Genomic DNA, 21,117 nt, shown 5'->3' with positions numbered 1-21,117 from the left:
GGAAGCGCCTTTCTTTTTCTGTTTTTGATTTATTCAGATTTGAATATCATAAAATGCGTATTTTTCCGGTCAAAATATCTCAAACAATAAAAGATAGAAAACTGGTTTTCGCTTTAATTGTATTTGCTGTTTAACAATCTATCGAACAAACATACCTGCAATCTTATCTTTTGAACGGTTTCTGAATGACATGCACAAACATTTTTATTTAAAGCTTTCGTGACTGCAGGGATTCATATTCTTGGTTCTTTAGGTAAAGTCACGTAGAAGGGAAACAATAAAATAATAAAAATATAAAACAATAAAATTCTCACGACGTTTCGACTGCAATACAAGCAATCATCAGCAATCGTCATCAGGTGTGAAAACCACACCAAGTGGTTTTCACACCTGATACGATTGCTGTGGTTTTCACACCTAATGATGATTGCTTGTGTTGCAGTCGAAACGTTGTTTTATATTTTTATTATTTTATTGTTTCCCTTCTATGTGACTTTACCGAAAGAACCAAGAATATGCACAAATATGTTTATGGGGCACTTAAAATCGAGATTTGTGGGCCTTAATAAGAAAAATCTCGGATTTTCGATTGTTCCTGTTGTTTGTGTCCCAATAGCTACCTATGTACTAAAATTTCATCTTTCTACCTTGCCGAGAAGTAACCCTGGAGGTTTTTGAGACATGTACAAATCAAGATCTTTCATTATCTCGACATGTATTCACGTACCGCATCGGCAGTTGTTCGTGATTGCACCGCGGCGTCGAACGCCATTGAATCAGAATCTTTATTTATCCTGGAGAAATCCGATGATCTATGGAGCTCTTTTTCACAGTGTTTGAGTGATTGGAATAAGGTACGATTAGTGTCAGGCTCGATGTTCGGTTAACACTATAGTACGGATCAGTGGCATACCACGCCATTCACGATACAGGACAACGTCGCGAATCTATGTATGTTGAACTTATTTCGTACCGTACGTAGCCAACCGTGCTAATAGGAGGCGTGGGGGAAGGACAACAAACTAAACACAACAAAAAGCAGTTTTGAAGAAACGAGTGAAAGAATTAAAGTGAGAAATTAATACAAGTGTCACATATCCACCCTGACCAATTAACCATCCATACCCAGTGCAATTGTTGTGCTTGGTGTAACTGTCCTGCTGTGTGTACCTTGTGCTGCACAGGGATGGCTTTCCATCAGGGGGTCCCCTAGGCTCAAACTATAGGTGGTAATTGGAATGCTTGAAATGAGATTTAAGGCACACCAGGTACTAACCACTTTGCCACTACTCCCCACAAAGGCTCGCTGGCAGGCGATCATAGAACCACAACAGAAATAACTTTCGTTTGCCACCAAGTGGCGGTGGAGTCACCACGGCACTTGTGCCAGACTTAGTGCCCTTTGAGTCCACTTGAAGTGTCGAAGGCTCGCTCGCAGGAGGTCTCGGGATAAACCCTGGTGTTATGGGTTGACGCACTAAGATGTCTTGTATCTAGATACGCCACCTGTGTTCCCCATTGTGCCAACTTGCCGTGTTTTAGCCACCCAGCACTCTGCTCATTGTTGTGAGCATCGCCCCTCTGCCCTTTGTTGTTTTTGGAGGGTGACTGCCTCTTAACTGCCCAGGAGTGTACCTCACGAGCCTCCTCTCCAGAGGCCGAGCATGACACTGCTGCTGGTACCAGTCATCGGCAAGTTCAATTAGCTCCACATACTTCTATATCACATAAGTCCATCTTCTGTCAAACTTTTTGTTCATGCCTTGAGTTTTTTCTCATATTCATCTTGAGCCCAACATTGCAGGCTTTTTTTTTATTAAGCTGTTTAATCGGAAATCGTTGTGTAGCTCATGCCTGTTATGGGAGTGCTTAATTTTAGCGAGGACAGTCCAGCACGCTGTACATTCCAGGAATAATTGTTGTATACCACATTCAATCAATAGGTTTATATAGACCTCTTTATAGGAATATAGAGGATAGTAATATCGGATGATTATGTATAGGCATACGTGTTACTGCAGTTGGAATGCTTTTTGTCAATAATCTCTACTCTAAGCCAACCGATTAGCACGGTTGGCTACGCACGGTGCGAAAGAAGTTCAACATACATACATATAACCTAGCAGCGTTCGGGAAAACATCGAGTAAGGAAATAAGCCGTGGCTATGGTGTAGGTGACACTGCCTGGCGGTAGCTCGTTCGCCGCTTGTTACAGAGGTTCCCGGTTTGATCCCAGCAGCCGCGCTGGTTATAACTGCGGTGTGTAGTCACCAAAAATACACGCCGTCTTCTTCGCAAGAGTATGCCATTGTGTGCTGGTGTCACGTGTAAATTTGCCGAATTTAAACTTGCCCGCAACTTTCTCAATTGGAATTATACATCACAGTCATTGTCCCCCTGCTCCTGAAAACGAGTTTGTGAGACAAGTTTTACTGCGTGAACATGCGGAATAATAATTACGATAGGTGTATTATGAAGGGACGAGGATTTTTGTTTGTTGAAGGTAATGTTTGCGTGATGCTCAGGTGCCCGTGGAGAGAGGTTTGCTCTTCCTGGACGCTCCGGACGAAGACTCGAGCAACTGGATGATGTTTGTGCGTCCGACCAAAACGCAGGAGGAGCAGAACCTGGTGGCCTACCAGGACCAAGGCCAGGTGTATTTCACCAACACAAAGGTGGGCGCTGCCCCCGCCATGCGCTTGCAGCTGCCTCTTGAACGACAGCGCACACCAGCACCAGTCACAGCGCAGTGAAAAACGCAATAGCGTTGGCACCATACGCGGACGCAGTTGTAAAATCCCTCTGGCTCACATGGGTACCTGTTCACTTGCTGCGCGTTTGTCAATCCGCTGCCGGATGAGGGCGCCCCCCCCCCCCCCCACACAGTGTGGTTCGTGGGGGTTATTTGACCATACTTCACCACGCTGGTCAGCGTGGGGTTTGTGAAGGCGGTGAACGTAGATGTGGGAGTATTTATAAATAAATGTATAATAATACAAACTCTTAACTGCACTACCATCTAAGGCTAACTTTTGATCACTTAATGTACGTATTTCACTGTTACTCTATCTGGGTAAGGTAAATGTAGATAAGCAGTCTTCCAACCTTGCTCATGCCACTGGTGGTGGAAGAAAACTCTGCTAGAGGGAGCTCTAAAGAGCTCCTCTAGAGCAGTGGTTCTCAACCGGGGGTACATAGACCCCTGGGGGTGAAACTACATCATATTATGAGAGTCATTGGTGAATAATCACGTATGAATCTGCCAATGTAAAATAACTACTATAAAATGTAAATCCGTATGGTAACCTCGAACGATAAAAAGGACCTTTCTAAACTCACTGATCGTAAACAATGTGGTTACTTTTGATTTAAAGCTTTCGTGACTGCAGCAATTCATATTCTTAGCTCTTTCGGTAAAATCACGTTGAAGGGAAACAATAAAATAATAAAATATATATAACAATGAATATATTTTATTATTTTATTGTTTCCCTTCAACGTGACTTTACCGAAAGAGCTAAGAAAAATGTGGTTACTCCACGAGTAACCCGCGAGCACAAACAAATGGCGTCATGCATTCAGAGCTTCCGTCGAATTTTTAAAAATTGGTTTGCAAATCCTATCGAGTTAAGATAACTCACAAAATGGACAATTGGTTAAAATATTGATGTTCATTATTCGTACATTGATTTCTCAGAGCCAAGGGGTACAGTAGCCAAAAAATGTTGAGAACCACTGCTGTAGAGTCAGTTTAACACGTAGGCTTTCGCGACCAATATCATCCATAACAGGTTTTTGGGTTAGATCGCGTAAATGTATAAATGTGTCATTAAACCCGCCACCACCCGACACAGCCAACTAGTAAGGGTTGTCACGTAAACAGAACAATCTATTGTAAATGTTGTGGCTTGGCTCTCCAACACACCGGTGTGCTGTACTAGTGACGAATTGGCCACGTTGTGTTTACGTGACAACCCTTACTAGTTGGCTGTGTCGGGTGGTGGCGGGTTTAACGACACATTTATTTACGCGATCTAGCCCAAAACCTCTATGATGGACTGCTATAAAGTGTATTTTTGCACTCTTCCGCTGGTCTGATATCTTGGAAGAGGTAGGAGTATACCCGGGCTCTACCCCCACTACACGTGACCTGTCAAACGAGCACCTGTGGTCCACCCAGTCGTACTGCTGGGTGGATAGAAGCAAGGTGGTGGTGAGGATTTAAGAAACTCGCACCGTTGTTTCAACTGCCATGTGAGGAGAGTGAATCAACAACCTCTGGATTGTGAATATAATTTAGAGGAGTATGTATACAAGGCGTGTTTAGCCTTGATGAGGACAAGCTGATGAACATACATCAATACAAAACACCAATACCTTATGTTACATGATAACAGTGCTAAGGAAGACCATGTAACCTACACTGATTTTGCAGACTTGGCACTGCTATATGTCTAGGGCACTAGTTCCCAACCTGTGAAGGTTGGAGCATTTCAGAAACGAGCCCATGAAAGCTATTACCCTGAATTGACGTGATTTAGGTTTTCTCAACGCCGTGCAAACGGGCCGTGCGTGCGCGCAAGTGACGCTAGCGTCGTTCCTTTGCAGCCAGAAACCCCTGACCCCTGGAAGTGTTCCAACTGCAGCAACGTGTTCAGCACTTTCTCCCTGCTGGAGTCGCACCACTGCAGCAGCCACGATGACTCCGATCTTGATCCCGCGCGAGTGCTGGATCTGGATGAAGGCAAGCAAGCACTCGTTTCGGGCCACCAGACTCAACCGGAGCTGGAGGCGCAACTGACTTTGGCTCGGAGGAAAACTCCTGGCGGCGGCAAAGGTCGCGGACGGCAAAAAGGCAAGCAGAGGGCGGCGGTGGGTCGTCGAGCGGAGGGGCACCTCGCCAACGAAGAGCCGAAGGGCGACTGCAGCCCTGCCGGGTTAACGCTACTACCGAATCAGATGGTGCACCCCCCGGGGGCGGACAGGCAAGGGCCGGGCCGGCTGGGCGACGTGGGGCAGATTGAAGTCGGCGGCCCAGGCCCAACTTCTGGCGGACAGCAGGCGCTGCTTTGCTCGTTGCTCGAGCAGCAGGCCCTGCTGATCCACCAGCCACCTGCGGCGGAGGAGCTAAGCACTTTTGGACTAAAGGTTGGGCCGCTCCCATTCACGTTCATGCATTGCCAATATACACACCTCAATCACTCAAAAGTTCAACAGACAGCTCCGGGCTCTCGGTAATGTGTCGTATACGTGGTATTCGGTAAAATGTATTTTTTTTATTATCGTTTCATCGTCCTCCTTGCATAGCTGTGGTGTCAGATTTTTTGTTTTTTTTAAAAAACCTCCACATTGAAAAAATTGCTGCCCTCTACCATGTGGAGCAGAGGTCACTTGAAGAGATGTCAGATGTAAAGCTCTGAGATTTACTTCCATGGGCCGTCCCCTATCGCACCAGCGATGCGCTGCCCTGCGAGACTTCCGAATTGATTGTTCGTCTCATTGCGCGACGTTGATAAACAAACAAACCACCACCCTCCCCTTCTCCCACCACACACATTTTCCGTCAACTGTTGCAACGCTCGTGCATCTGCGTACCCGCGAAGCGTTTTCACTTTGAAGGCGGCCGGACGGGCGAAGGGCATTGACCGCCTTTGCTGTGCGTGCGTGGGTGGTGGGGGTGGGTGGTGCTGTGCGCAGGCGGAGCGCGTGCGCGTGCCAGGCGGTGGGCCCGCTTGCGGCGACGCCGCCGCCGCCGCCGTGGGCAGCCCGCCCCGATTGCGCGCCGTCAAGCGGGAGGGCCCGGGCCCTCTCCTGTCGTCGCGCCGGCGGGGTCGGGAGGGCCGGCCGCGGCGAGCCTTCCCGTGTAGCGCGTGCGGCAAGGTGTTCATCAGCGTGGAGAAGCTCAAGGTGCACTCGTACTCGCACACGGGCGAGCGGCCCTACAAGTGTTCCATAGAGGGCTGCTCCAAAGCCTTCGTCTCCAAGTACAAGCTGCTCAGGTGCTCCGATGCTTTTTTGCTCATGTTTTATCTTTTCCTTGCGTAACAAATCCGCACCTCCGATTATTTGTTTAGAACTCATTTCTTTAGAACTTATTTTTTAGTTTGTTCTTCCCCCGCACCTCCGATTAGCACGATTGGCTACTTATGGTGCGAAAGAAGTTCAGCATACATCCGTACGTACTCTCCATGTATGCAACGACAACAAATATTTGAAAGCACAGAACCAGGGTTCATGGCATCCAGGTAACCGGCATGACCAAATGTGACAATAGGCGCTCTTCATCATGATCTAGGAAGCAATAAACTAAAAAACTAAACTATTTTTTATTTTACCAGGTAAGGCCCACTATTTAACTCTTTTTCAGACGCAATCTGGCTACAAATGATAGCTCAATGAAGTGGCTTATGTGGAAATTTAAAGCAAGCAAATACTCTGACTACACGATTCTAAATATAGAGGGTCAAACTGGAGAACCCGGAGGAGAATGGACACGCCCACGGGGAGAATATACAAACTCCAAATATTACAGCAGCAGGCGTCAGGGTCGGAATCGAACCCACGACCTACTGCATATCAGGCGAGGGAGTTAACATCTCCTAGCCACAGCATCACCAATGAGAGCAATAGAAAGGATTGGGAAAAGGAGAGTAGTGCTCCCATAATTAGACTGACCGTTCTTTGCCGCAAGCTCCCGATTTTTTGCGTTTTCCGCATTTTGTGTCATGCGTTGTCTTTTTACTCATATAGGAAAGGTAAAATGTGCAATCTCTGGTGAATTTACAGTTTTTGAATGACTGATTGTGCTGCATAATGCAGAAGAAATGTTAAATATGAGGAAGTAAATAAATTAGGAATATTGAAGCCAACTTAAGGTTGAAAGCATTCATACATTGTCCCTGTCTAGCGGCGTGTGCGGGGCCACGATAACGTTCATACGAGATGACCTAATATAAAATTAAATGACAGTTTCAACTTGTGTTACTTTTAGGGTTTACGCTGGAGAAAACCGACCAAATTATTTGAAACGTTGGCAACATTTGGCGATTGAAAAGCTAACACTGAGTAAAAAGTTTTTTCTGCCAAGGTGATGACTTCACACGCCATGTGATGACATCATTGAGTGTGGCGTTATCTGGTTGTGCAGCTCTGAAGGTAACGTCATTACAACTTGATGTTTCAGGGCACAAACGCATTGTGTTGGAAAGTATGTGCAAGATTTTTTGTTTAATGCAATCATTTGAATAGTGTTTGTTAGTTGTTGTCTTCATATGTGGGTTGCTAGCCTAATTGAATAAGCATGCATACATTAATGTTTACTTATTATTATGTAAGCTTTTATATTTCACTTTTGCAGTCAATTTTGGGATTCATAATTAACTGTTTGGCTGTACTTGGCGAAATGTAAAACAAATATTATTAATAAAGCTTTTACGTACTTACATTTTGCACGTCTCTGCTCCCCACCCCAAGGCACGTGGCCACCCACTCCCCGCAGAAGACCCACAAGTGCCCGCACTGCGAGAAGATGTTCCACCGCAAAGACCACCTCAAAAACCACCTGCAGACGCACAACCCCAACAAGCTGGCCTACAAGTGCGAGGAGTGTGGCAAGAAGTACAACACCAAGCTGGGCTTCAGGCGGCACGTGGCGCTGCACGCGGCCGCCAGCGGCGACCTCACGTGCCGCGTTTGTTCGGCGCAGCTGGAGAGCACGCCGACGCTCCTGGAGCACCTCAAGACGCACGCCAGCAAGCCGTCGGCGGGCCTCAAGGAGAAGCGGCACACGTGCGAGCAGTGCGAGCGGCGCTTCTACACGCGCAAGGACGTGCGCCGCCACATGGTGGTGCACACGGGGCGCAAGGACTTTGTCTGCCAGTTCTGCTCCCAGCGCTTCGGGCGCAAGGACCACCTGACGAGGCACGCCAAGAAGAGCCACGGGCAGGAGGTGCTCAAGGGCCGGATGGAAACGCACCAGGAAATATTGGGCATGCTGGGTGTGGGATCGCTGCAGCAGCAGCAGCAGCAGCCGCACCACCACCATCATCATCATCAGCACGTGCGGGAAGACTACGGGGGCATGCTGGCGCAGTCCACCCAAGCCTTTTTGCAGGCCATGCCGGTTATGAATGTGTATTCGCAAGTAGGGGCGTCGTTGCCGCCTCTCTCCCCCCACCACCACCACCATCACCACCACCAGCAGCATCAACCCCAACACCAGCAGCACCACAATCCGCTCAGCTTGCCATTGGGCTGCATGGAACCCGTTTCGTCGCCCATCCATTCCTCGACGCCGCAGCACGTGCACGGATTGCCGTTGACATTGCCCCACGAGTTGCCGACGCAGAAGTATCAGCTGGGATCTACCTCATTTTGCAGTGACGAGGCCAAGCGCCTCTCACAGCAGCACCAGCAGCACCAGCAGCAGCAGCAGCAGCACCACCAGCAGCAGCAGCACCAGCAGCAGCAGCACCAGCAGCAGCAGCAATCACCGTCGGCCCACAACACAGGTGGCGCGATGGATGACGGCTCGTCTGACCCGCTGCTGCAGAAGGAGAGTGCCGCCATGGCCGAGACGCTTAGCGCCGCCGGCGTAGACCTTTCGCAGCTGCTCAGCTTCCTGCCGCTGAGTCTCCCGGGGCCCGCCCAGCCAGCCGGCGATGACATGGGCGAGACCACCGGCGACGGTGGAGGGGGCTACCTGGCGGGAGAGGACCAAGGCCACATGGGTGGCGCGCTGGAGCAGGACTCGCTGGAGCCGAGCCAGCAGGGGGTCGGCGGTGGCCTGAACATGGGGCACATGCACCCCATGGTTCCTCCCTATACCTCAAGCGTCGGCACGCCGTCACTGCCACGCTTCCACCAGGCCTTCCAGTAGTGTGAGGGTCGTGCTGGAGCTATTGTCACTGCCCTGCTCTGCATGCTTGTTTTTCAGGGCCAATAGCAATCTGTGGAACCGCTAACTTGCTCTGACGGCATTTAACTCGCTCACATTTTAAAAGAATTCCATTTATATTTGAAGAAAAAGTGCCATTGCGTATTTCACTTAAGCATGTGTTGTTCTTGTCAGCTTAGTACCCGCAGTTACTCAAATTGTAAGCAAATGTACGTAAAGGGAAGTTGGTGGTCCCACTGACTTATATTACTCTGCCGATTTCACTATTTAAGTGCGTTTGATGGTGGCCTGGTTATTGAGGCACTTTAGTATGCACCTGTTGGGCGCCCTTTATTCTTGCCTTACTGTCGATGGGCATTTTATTAAGACACCTGTAATGTCACTTTACAGACAGTGTGATAAAGCATTTATTAAGTCTGTGCCTACCTAAGTTATTACAGACTTTGGAAATGTGGAAAGTATTAATTTAATCCTTAACTGATTCAGCATAAAAAAATATAAATGCCAAATAGCATTGGCCAGAATCATGTTCCCCCTATCTATCAAAGAAAGTGTTAAACTTATATATTTTTTGCAAACTTAAATTACACAACTCGTGATTTTGGGTGGGGTTTTTTTTCCGACTGCTTTAACAGAGGCACTTAAATCCACACACGATGTAAAATTACGATGCCTTCCCATGCACCTTTGGGTTGTACCACGTCCTGTCCGGCATAATGTCTCAAAGTTCCTGACGAAGCTTCCAAACGTCCGAGATCGAGCCGAACAAACACGGGGTACAACCCTAACAACACATCGGAGAGTGATGACAGCACAACCGTGAAAACGTACGAAGTGGTAATTATAGTAATAATGAGTTATCAGTAAAGCATTAAAACGCTATATAGCAATTTGGCAAATAGTGCATGATGCCAGGTTTTCCTTTCCAAAGTCTGTAAGGTATTTCTTATCTCCTTATGTCAAATGGTGATGATGTCCAATGTGTGAATGTGAAGCATGTGGCATAACAAACGCCTTAAGGTTGGGACGTCTGTGGGAATAGTCCCGTTAGTGCCTTGACTATTCTTTTGTGTCGGTGTTGTGCTCTCGCGTGGCCTTTTGAAGCACACTTCATCTAACTGTCTGCTCAAGAGTTTAATCTCCATCCTGGCCTCATTGCGTTCTCTTGAAGCGGCATGTTGTTTACAGTGTTTGACTTTTGCTTTACCCAAAGCAAGGTCTTTGCTATGAAAGTCGTCACAACAGTTTTGAAAATGCCTTGGGGATGATTCGTAGGCATTGTGTGTGATCATGACTGACAATGCAACAGAGCAATCCATACAACGCCTTGTGGGGACTCAGCTGTTTTGATTCGGTAACATTTATTTTTTGTAGGTTTTTTTTTGGTTGTAAAAGTGAATTTGATAGTGCAGCCATTCATTGCTTTGCTCGCTTCTTTACTGGCCAAAAGGCTTCCAATAGAGGCTACACTAAATGGAGCTTTTGAGATCCCCTTCAGAGGGTATTTGGTCTACTTTTCCTCACTGGCCAGGCGTTTTGGAAGTCGTGGAAGTACTGAAACTTTACCCGATCACACACGGCCTGCTGGTTGACGAACTGTGATCTACCCATTTATAGTGCTTCACGAACGGAGGGTAGACTTAAGAAACTCCCTATCGGTTCGTTCAACTGCCACGTTGGGAAATCTAATCAAGCCTTGACCTCTGGGTTGCTAACCGTTACACTGCGGCAGCATCCTCAGATTTAGTTTTACCTTTGGTTAAATGCATGACATGCTTATCCCCAAATTCATACTTTCGACGATTACACTCACTGACATACCGTAGTGTATACCCATGACACACATTTAAAAAATCCTGGACTACATATTAAGCCAAAGATATTTGATTCAAAACCCACAAAAATCGAAATGCCTCTCGTCATTTCAGAATCTGAGTCGGCGCAGCGTGGCATGGATTGCTTGAAACTAGGCATTAATTAAAAAAATACCTGAAGAATGCGGGCACTTGACAAAATACCGTTAAGATCGGAGCAATTCATAGGGGGGGGGGGGAAACCCTGTAACTGTTACTTGGGGACAGGACAGTGTTATTGGGTGAATTATTGTACATTGCGAACTTTTAAAAGGTTTTTTTTTATGTTTCATATTTGAAATGTATTGTTAATAACCATGTTTGCTGCTGCTTAGCCACCAACGTGGCTCAAAAGACTGTTAGAAAGACACAGGAGTTGTGCCGGTAAGCGGAGAGAGGGGGGGCAGAGATGGAGGGTGGGGGATAAGGGCACTCTCCGTCCTCTGCGCTGTGTGGATGGGTGTGCTACTCGCTGGGGGCCAAGAAGGAGCGCTGTGCCAATTGTCAAAAACCTCCCCCAGCCCTCACGGCCCCCTCTTGCGTTACCCGAACGAGAGTCACACGGAGGGGGCGCCGCCGCCGCCGCCGCGCCTCGCCAACATTTGCCAAGACATATTCTCCCTCGGATCTTATTATTATTTTTTCTTATTCCGTGATGTAATTTTTGTTGTTGGGTTTTTACATCTTGTATGTGTTAAGCTGCCATGTGATCCAGGTACGTTTGATGCACTGCTTTTTCCAAGGAGAGTTTTATTGGCGTCAGGTTTTGGTCACAGCGGCAGTTAGGCGCCTGTGTTTTTACGACGACGACGTTCCAGTCGAATAGCGTGGCCGTCAAGTGACACAGTGGGCTGGTTCAGGCAATGCGCACTTGCTTTATTACCGCAGTCTGGGATGCAGATGATCTAATAGTAAGCACTTAACTACACCTGTACATGTTTAACATTTTAACATTTTAATTGTATCCTTAAAATATTTAGTAAAACAATTTGGCACTTAGTTTGTTACCTTTACATGCGAGGAGGATAATGGCGTATTGGTTAAACGTAACGACTCTTCCGAAATCCATCAAAAAGTGGCATTTGTACTTCTGTCAGCACGACACTCGGCCAACAGCGTGTAGACTTTCCTTAGAGGTAACTGATTTGCTTTTGACTGAGCAGTAAGTGGATGGCGTTGAAGGAGTCCAGCTAGAATCTTGATCGACACATTGATCAATAATCTGCCCTGAAGAGGGAAACTTTGTATACTAGTTGACGTTGTGGGTTCATGGCGCCTGCTGCTATGAAGAAGGGCCATTGCCCAAAACGTCGATTATTTAATTTAACAAAAAATCTCCTTTTGGGCAGTGTTATTGGCCAAATGTATCCAGTTGTTATTTGTGCTTTGTGCACTCCTGCCAACGCAGCATCACAATTTTTCGCGTGATTTAAACTGATAGGTTTTGCACACCAAATACACAATGGAGACAATATTGGGGGACGTCTGGGATCCCAACCCATACACAACACGTATGTTGTTTACGTAAACTGTTGTTGCTCCAGCAGCAACGGAAAAGTGAACGTTGGTTAAAATTGCGGCAACCACGGTGGCGTAACCAGATCCATGGCTGAGCATCGTCACTCGGGGAGCCGCGGTGTGCCATGGGGGGTGGGGGGGGGCATGGGGGGGGCACCTGTCTAAACAGGTTGTGCCGATCGATGGACGACGATACCTGGGTGCGATGAAATCACAAATGTTTCAAGTCAGAATTGATACCTTGAAGGAAAATAACAACAACCGCTCTCAATGCATAGGAGCAATGAGGAGGATGTGAGAGAGAGAGAAACACATTTCACTGCCGTTTACACTAACGAGTTGAGAGAGTTGGCATTAAAACATCAGATTTGTTACTTTTGCAAAAAAAAAGTCTATATTCATCATAGCCATTAAAATGAAGGAAATAAGCCTTAAGTATTTATGCATAGAGGTATTCTATAACGTTTGCATATTTTCTCGATTTTATTTTTGAAGATATGCCCATTTTAACTGTGATGGCCTCATTCAAAAATAGACACTGTGTAGTCCGTTTTATTTTTTTATACTACAGCAGATTTCTATAGCTATGTACAGTTTATTAGTTGCAGTATATAACTCGAGCGTAGCCAGGACCTGTAGAATCGGCATTCAGAGGTGAGGTTAGGCAGCCCGTAACCCGGATTGCAACGTGCCTCTCTGCGCGTGCAACTTTGTCATCAAAGTCCACAATCCATGAGCTCTCTCGTAAAGACGGAGGTTGTTATACGCGCACACTTGGCGCGAAAGAGCTTTGCACAAATCTGCTTTTGCGCACACTTACGTCGATATATGCGCTCTATCCGGTCATCTCTCTGCGTACAAGTGTACTGCTGGTTGCATCCTATAGCTACAGGTCGTAGCCCTATCAACACCTAAGTTGGTATATGTTTTTTTTTTTTAAACGCGTCCGTGAAACGACGGACGCTCTCAACATTGCCTCGAGTCTTCAAAAAAAATCCGATTCATATGTTATTGGCATGCTTTACAGAACACAGAGTAGGCACTACACTCTAAACATCACACGAGTCACGTTGATATGGCATTAATTTGGAAATTGCGGAAGTTTTGTTGATGTTACTAATACGGACGTGAATGTCTTGCATTATTACCTGTTTGTAACTGAAGATACCTTATGAGCCTGATACGGCTGATATATTCAACGCATTAGCCTGTGGTTTCAGAAAAAAAACGCATTGTGGGCATGAATCGCCACATTAGGAACAAGTACATTTTTTGGTTTGTTCAAATAATATTTATAATTTTGTCCTTTTTTTGTGTACAGGCACTTAAAACAAAACAATAATAATGTTTTACTTCTCCCCCCCCCCCTCCTCAACTGCACATCTGTGCAAAGGGTAAAGTTGAGATGGTACTGGTGAATTAATTACCCTGCCTCACTGAAATTCTGGAGTAATTGTGAAACATTCACACCTTGTCGAACGTGTCTTACCTCATCATCATCATCACACACATACACGCCAACAAGCCGGCCTGGCACGAATGGGTGAAATGCGCGTGCGTCAATGATGTACGTGCAACGATTGATCCTGATGCCGGTACCCCGGGGTACCAAATCATACAAAATAGCCGAGGCAATTAAATATTTTATTTCTGGGACACTATTTTTTGCAGGGGTGTACTTAACTCCGGGACTGGTGTACCAATCAATCCGAAATCAGTGCCACACTCCGCGATGTCGAAACGCCAAACAGCATTAAAAAATCCGTTATCGAAAAATGCAACTTTGAATAGTGTGCATCGTGTACAGCTCGTCGAGATTAATCGATTGCCGCATCGTCGACCATCAGATTAAAAATTACTGCATCACGGAAATTATGCGAGGTACCGCCATAAGGTTCAATTGGCCAAATTTAAATGCTCGTAAACATGTACAACGATAAATTAGAGAGAGAGAAAATGAGATCAGAAAAAATATATCGAAACCCTGTTATTGACACGTGCAGTAGCGTATATGAAAAAGCATAGAGTAATTGTTTTGTACGTTTTATTGCAGCCAGCTACCCTCAAGAGCACTTGTTTTTTGTGATTTTTGGCAACTCCTCACATTGGGTTCAGCACTTACCAAATAAAAGCAAAAATACAGTGCCTCAGCCTAGCTGAATTGAATTGTATTCAGTAATGGGCACGCGTGTCTTTTGTTCGTCAACAAAACCCACGTGGCAATAAAAACATCTTTTGTTTCAGTGATTACAAATGTAAGTAACGTGAAATGAAAAATCACTATCTTACCCCCTTTCAAAGTACAGTTGCGTATACGCATAGTGTCTTTCCATAGCACTGAGTGCAGTTCCGCTCAGTGAGGTACTATCGATGTGGCTTGTTGTGTAGCCTAGTAGCAAGAGCTGGGCTACAGTACACTGCTTGCTTAATCTTTCGTTCTGGGTTTCTCATTCAAACAGCTACTGGCGAACGGTGCACAACCCCGAGGTTCAGCAGCCTCGACTACAACACTCGCCACAAATACAATATTCAGTTTAACACGTAGGCTTTATTATGAACAAATACAATATCCAAGCGGAGTTCTTCTGTCAAGGCAACACTCGTGTGTTCCCCCCTCCCTCGTATCTGGAGTGGAGAACAACGTTTGGCAGGTTCTTAGCATGTGTTCCATGTGCGTTCGCAAAGCGCGATGCAAAGTGTAGAAATCCATGCTTACGGCCGTTGTGCAGACTCCATTGTTGGGACGAGTCCATAACACCTTTTGCTCCACATGAAGGCATTTTCGTTGGGCTATTTTTTGTTTTTTTCCTCTTCTTTGGTTCTTTCGGTAAAGTCACGTAGAATGAGAATAACATAATAAAATAAAACAATAAAATTCTCACGACGTTTCGGCCACAACACAAGTAGCCGTCCTCAGGTGAAGAAACAGGACAGTCCTACGTGACTTTACCGAAAGAACCAAAGAAGATGAATCCTTGCAGTCACGAAAGCTTTCAATCGAAATATATTTTTTGTTGTTCATTTAGCACTTAGGCTTTCATAGCCACTCGTAAATCAAGTGTGGTTCGCTCCGGTTTCGGGCTGTGTGTTGAGGGTATCGTCCCGCAAGCTTTTTGCCACGCGCTCTTGTGGGGCGGCATTCTCCGTGGCTAATTTCAACCCGAACAGTCCTGAACACCATGCGGGAAATTATTTTGACACGTTACATCCGTCTCGCCTTTTTTGGTCCGCACGATACTGCGATGGTGTGATTAGTGCTTACGGTTACCAGATGTACTTGAGGACACTACTAAGAGTATTTTGCGCCAATAATGCATTACTCTAAAGTAACCTGATGGCGTTCCGGAAGAAATCGAGTGAAACATGTTTTACTTTATTTTACCAGGTAAGGCCCAACGAGCTATATAGAACTGTGTTTTAGAAGCGACCTGGCCATAAACGATAGCTCAACCAAGCGGTTTGTCACGTGGAAATGAATATCAACCAAATACTCTAAACGAATGTTTCTAAATGTAAAAAAAAGTTGATAAATTAAGCCCAGAATGTACTCAACTCGCGGCCTAAGCTACAAGGACCACATTTGGATAATATAATCTGTGTTATCAATTCAGAAGCTTCAAACAATGGTCCCTGATGAGTGTGTGTAGACTCCAGCCTGGCAAACATTAACTAGGATGACCCATCTACCTTTGTAGCCTTTTTAAACTTTACCCAATAGGTAAACAACGGATTTATATGTAAGCTCCCTAAAACTTTTTTTTTAATTAAAAAAAAGATTAGCAGGGAAATTACCCTTTGTTACTTCGTATTGGAAAGACATACCCAGACGATTATATTAACCCAACGTATTTTGTATATCTTTAGAGGTACATACTCTATTTGATTTGTGAATTTATGAACGGTTCCTTTAATTGTACCAATATGCCAGTCATTTTAATTGTATATGCCCATACTTTCTAGTTATCATCTGATTGATAGGATAACTGTAGGGAACTTTTAAGTACGGGGGTGGGAATCGATTGTTGCATACTTGATAGTATGTTGTATTTTTTAAAATATATATTTAAATAAGAAAGAGATGGAAATCCAAATATATCTATATATGTCCCTATATTCCCCAATATGAGAACGATAAAATAGTTTGAAATTGTTTCACATTTTGCGTCAGGATGTTCAAATGGACCTCATTCCGTATTTCTCACTTTGAGCGCTTTCTGCCGCACCGCCGTGTTATTGTATTAAGGAGCGAGCGATTTTGACTTTGGCAAAGCTGTGTGGGGGGTTTTCCCCCCCCCCTTCACACCAGAACCGGCTCTCAGAAGGAAATGCGTCCTGCTGACTGCAGTGGATAGCAATTACTGACCGGGTTTGGGCTGCGATCTAACGCTCAACAGTGCTCATAGACAGTGCTAGAAGGAACTAACTGGGACAGCTGTGGATCTTCCACAACGTGTGTGTGTTCGCGTTGCGCCGCGGATTAGCTTCAGAATGGACTTGCCGATGACCGGTTCCAGCGGTGTCAAGATCTATGGAGGAGGCTCGTGAAGGATACTGCTGGGCAGTTGGAGGCAGTCGCCCTCCAACAACAACGGAGAGCAGAGGAGCGACGCTCACAACAACGAGCGGAGTGCCGGGCGGATAAAAATTCAGCAAGTTGGCATAGTAGGAAATACAGCTATTGCATCTACCAGTCATCTCAGCCAACCCAAGGCACGTGGGTCTGTCCTCCTGTCAACGAGCCTTCGACACTTCACGTGGCCTCAAAGTGCACCTAGCCTGGCACAGGCGCCGTCGTGACGCCACCGTCACTTAGTGGCGAATAGCGGTTTTGTTGGTAATTGGTTCGCGTTGTGCCGCGTCTGGTTCTCAAGAAGCTCCTGCCTGGCACGTGGTGTGCAATGCTGGATAATCACGCACGAATAACACGCGGCACAAAGTCAAAGAAGCAACGGCGAGTCGCCACAGCACAACCGCGACCGTGTACTCAGCAGTAGCTGTGAATTTGTCCACGGTCTGCCAGTTCTAACTTTGCTTATTCTCACAGCGGCACATTGGGTGTGCATTACTAACCTGTAGCACTCATGTGAGGCGCTTGCTGAGTTGTTGCACCAGGTAGAGAGGAGGTGGTGCGTTGTTACAATTTGTGAGAGGTTGATGCAGATGTATAGGTTTCCTTGTGCCTCCGAGTTATCCAGACTGCTTGCTCAGAGATAAGACGGACACGTCATTGAAGACTTTGCAGTTCTAGCATTGAGAAATAACTTACGCAGCAGTAGTTTTGGCGACAGTGTGGTTTATGGGCGATTGGACATCAGAGCAGAACCGGATTATGTTTATTTGTGTAAAAGCCACATTAAGTGCAAGAGTTTTCTTGGGAAAATTTTTTAATTGTAAGTATTCATGCGAGCACCAGAGTCACTCGAGTAAATTAACTTTTTGGGTTAAAAACAACTCATCTTGAGTAATAATGAAGTATGCTTATCATGTAAAAAAAATCACGATTAGTGTTCGTTTAATGGAACGCATGTACGACCTAAAAAAGTTGTTTTTGCATTTATAATTATGAAGCCAGCTGTACTGTTATTCGGATTCTTAAAAGTTGCCTTGCATCGCTGCAGATCAACGATGTCTCCGGCCGTGCGAGTCGCATCAGAACATCCATCGCCCGCTGTGTGTTTTGCGGCATTTTCCACGCGTCAGACAGGGCGGTGCATCCCGTGCTGTTATTGTCGTGCGGGGGATGCACTGTTGTTGTTGGTAGCTTTCATGATAGTATGATTGTTGTGGTAACAACAAGCCGACTTTTAACTCGTGTACAGGCACATGAATTTGTTGACGAAAGAAATGCAAGTGATTTTTGAAGGGACGCTTTACGTTGGCTTATCCAGACCCTTTCAGGTCGAGCCAAGAGGTGCTATTTAGGCTTTCATGGCCAGTGTTCTTTGCTGCTAGAGGTTTTTTTTTACTTATAAGTAACGATCCATTAGAAAAAAAGCTGAAGGATGCAAGGGTTGTCGGAGCATTCCAAACACTATAAATCTGTTACAAGTCTTGCTGGTTCCTGACTGATACAATGAGTGTTATACTGACAAAAAACATTAGGTTTGTGTCTTTGTATATTGCCTATTTTATATCCTACATACTACTGATGTTTGTTCAGTGTGCTGTGCCATTGTTGTTTGTTGTTATCAGAAACTCTGCAGTATCTTACAAATCATTGACATCGCCGCAATAACTTCTCACAGCTATATCTCATATACGTCTCATCGTTTAGCACGGGGCACAGGTTAGTTTTGCCAAAGAAAAGTCTCTTATCGGTTCTGTTCGATTTATGTCCTTGGCTGCTGTTTAAGGAGGAGGAGGAGGAAAACACGACGACGAACAAAATGAGTTGTGGTTCTTGGTGCCTTTCAGTCACTTTATGTAAACCTCAACTGTTAACGCCCGTCTAACAGTCAGTTTGTGGTGGACAGGATCAACTAAGCTCATGACAAGTGTGACGGCATCGCCACATCGCTGCTTTCCCACGTGCGCCGTTTTAAACCACCCCCCGCACCCCCCCCCCCCGGTCATACCGAGCCGGCCTTCAGTGGCCGAGCCGCTGCTGTGTGTGGCAGCTTCTCCGCTGTCTCTTGGCGGAGTCGCGTGTCGCGGAGGAGTCCCGAGCGGACGCTGTCGTACACAGGGATGGTGACAGGAAACCCTTCACTACAGCCAGACAACCATGGGGACGAGGAGGCGTTGGTGGCCCGTGTTTTCAGTACCCGGCGTGCTCGCGCGCGCGCGCGTGTGTGTGTGTGTGTTACTCTCTTTATACCGTCACGGAAGGTGCTTTCGGACAATAAGAATCGCATTTGCTTTAACATTTTATGTCGTTAAGATATAGTTTGAAAACATCTACAGAAAAATGTATATTATAAATGTGTATTGCTAAAGTACTTATGGATTGTAAAATGGGATACTTATTTTTGTACGATTTTATTTTTCCTCCCAAGTTTTCAGTAGCATCTGTATTTTTTTCTCGTTCAAAGTGTTTTAGAGAAGAAAAAAAAACTCGTTCAAAAGTGCAGAAGTATTATTCATACACAACACGTGCAATATTTTTCAGTTTTATACCCTGACCCTGTAAAATCTATACATATTCTGGTATTTTGTTATTGTTCTCAGTTTTAGCATAACCTCTACACATGTATGATAAACTATGCTTGTTTTAAGTTCTAAGTGCTATATAAGTATGACTAATAACAAGTAAAGTAGTTATTTTTCAATGGACTGCCAGTGTCATGTGCCAATTTTTCATTATGTTTAGACTGCCCTGTGTGTCTCTCGAAATATGATGTGCGTGTGTGTGTCTTGCCTTTAATAGACACATAACAGTTTATGGCACCGTACGTGTACAGCCCTTCTGTTAATCCACTGCTGGATGAGGGTCTCGTGCTGTGGACGTTATGGAGGTTATTTGACCAGCACTTCACCGTAATGATCAGTGCTGGTTAGTGAAGGCGGGGAGCATCGATGCAGAAGCATAAGCACAGCCATAGAGTACAGCATGAATCCAATAAACCGCATCCAACAATCTTTGACTCCGTGTAGTGTGCGGGTTATTGGATTTATGCTTACAAAATAGTTTTTTTCTGCACTCTCCTCTGCTTCTCATAACCTTGACAACCTCTTATGCATGGTGGTTACCCATCCAAGCACTGCAGGGTCCAATCTTCTTGTCTTCCGAGATATGGGGAGGCACATTCCGGCAGATTATGTCTATAATACCTATACTTTTATTATATCAAACTAGTACCAGTGCATTAGGTGCATTTTGCATGTCCACACAACTGCACGCCGGCAACTTAAGTGAAAATTAATTTATCCAAATACGCAATGACAATTACTTTAACATCCTGGGATGGGATATTAAAATTATGGAAATGGTCAAGAATAGTGACGGAATAGCGGCCAAGGAATGGAATACGTACGAGGCTACATCCGTAGCAGGGATGTAGTGCTTAAATCTGCTCGTGTGCATGTGCTGGATGGATTGTTACATCACAAAACCGTGATCGATAGCAACGCCTTGAGGTTTTTTTTTATACAGCAGTGGATTAATAAGCGATGAGTTAATTCAATTTGGTTATCCAGATTAAAATATCGCTGAAACTTAAGACTTTTTTTCATGAGGATCAAGCATTCGAATAATTGAATTCTCTCATCTGAGAGTATTGCATATATATGACGTTATATAGCTCTGTATTGCAGGTTGGTAAGGCTTATGTAACGGCAAACAACAGTTTAACATACGTTATATAACCCAAACGTAGGATAGGAGTCGAGGGATTTTCAGTACATTACAGTACTTGGCTTAACAACCACAATACTGTGCTATGCTCAAAAACAAATCATTTATCAATAACATTGTCCTGAAGATGAATAAAGACGTTTCAGGCAATGTCCCTTCAGAAGCAGACACCTCAAGTACAGTATGTGGAAAACCCGGGAGCTTTGGAACTTTTTTTATTTTAATAGTCACTAAGCACAGGCCAAAATCGCCAAGCGGCCTGCAACAAACAGGCCTATTAAAATTGTAGGTGCAACAAGTGCAGGTACAGCCCTGCAATTACTCGCTCGTGCCACTGCTGACAAGGTTTCTCCTCGGGGATGCTTTGGCCTACTCTTCCACGTTGAAGGTAGCATGCAGTTACCATATTCTCTGCATTATAACATGCACCCCAACCTTGTGCCGAGTAAGAGCTTAAAGCTTTCGTGACTGTAGGAATTCATATTCTTTGGGTCTTTCGGAAAAGTCACGTGGATAGGTTCAAATTAATAAAGAAAATTACGACGTTTCGATCATAA

General features: G+C 45.4%; 1 protein-coding gene across 3 annotated transcripts in view; it reads left to right on the top strand.

Annotated features, from left to right (window-relative positions):
• The window catches only part of LOC116946651 (zinc finger protein PLAG1-like), a 46,903-nt gene extending 27,364 nt beyond the window's left edge, over positions 1–19,539 (top strand). For all 3 annotated transcript variants that reach the window (XM_032961803.2, XM_032961806.2, XM_076070005.1), the window contains exons 3-6: positions 2,526–2,675; positions 4,609–5,148; positions 5,698–5,999; positions 7,474–19,539. In XM_032961803.2, coding sequence (XP_032817694.2) covers positions 2,586–2,675; positions 4,609–5,148; positions 5,698–5,999; positions 7,474–8,878 — 2,337 coding nt within the window. In that variant the 5' untranslated portion in view covers positions 2,526–2,585 and the 3' untranslated portion in view covers positions 8,879–19,539. The remainder of the gene's footprint in view (positions 1–2,525; positions 2,676–4,608; positions 5,149–5,697; positions 6,000–7,473) is intronic.
• Positions 19,540–21,117: the final 1,578 nt, after the last annotated feature.

The sequence above is a fragment of the Petromyzon marinus genome, chromosome 27 (assembly GCF_048934315.1).
Source record: "Petromyzon marinus isolate PM22_M1 ecotype Great Lakes invasive population chromosome 27, UKy_Petmar_22M1.pri1.0, whole genome shotgun sequence".
NCBI classification, from domain to species: Eukaryota; Metazoa; Chordata; class Hyperoartia; order Petromyzontiformes; family Petromyzontidae; genus Petromyzon; species Petromyzon marinus.
Note: the sequence above shows the minus strand (reverse complement) of the source record. Positions and strands in the feature narration are given on the sequence as shown.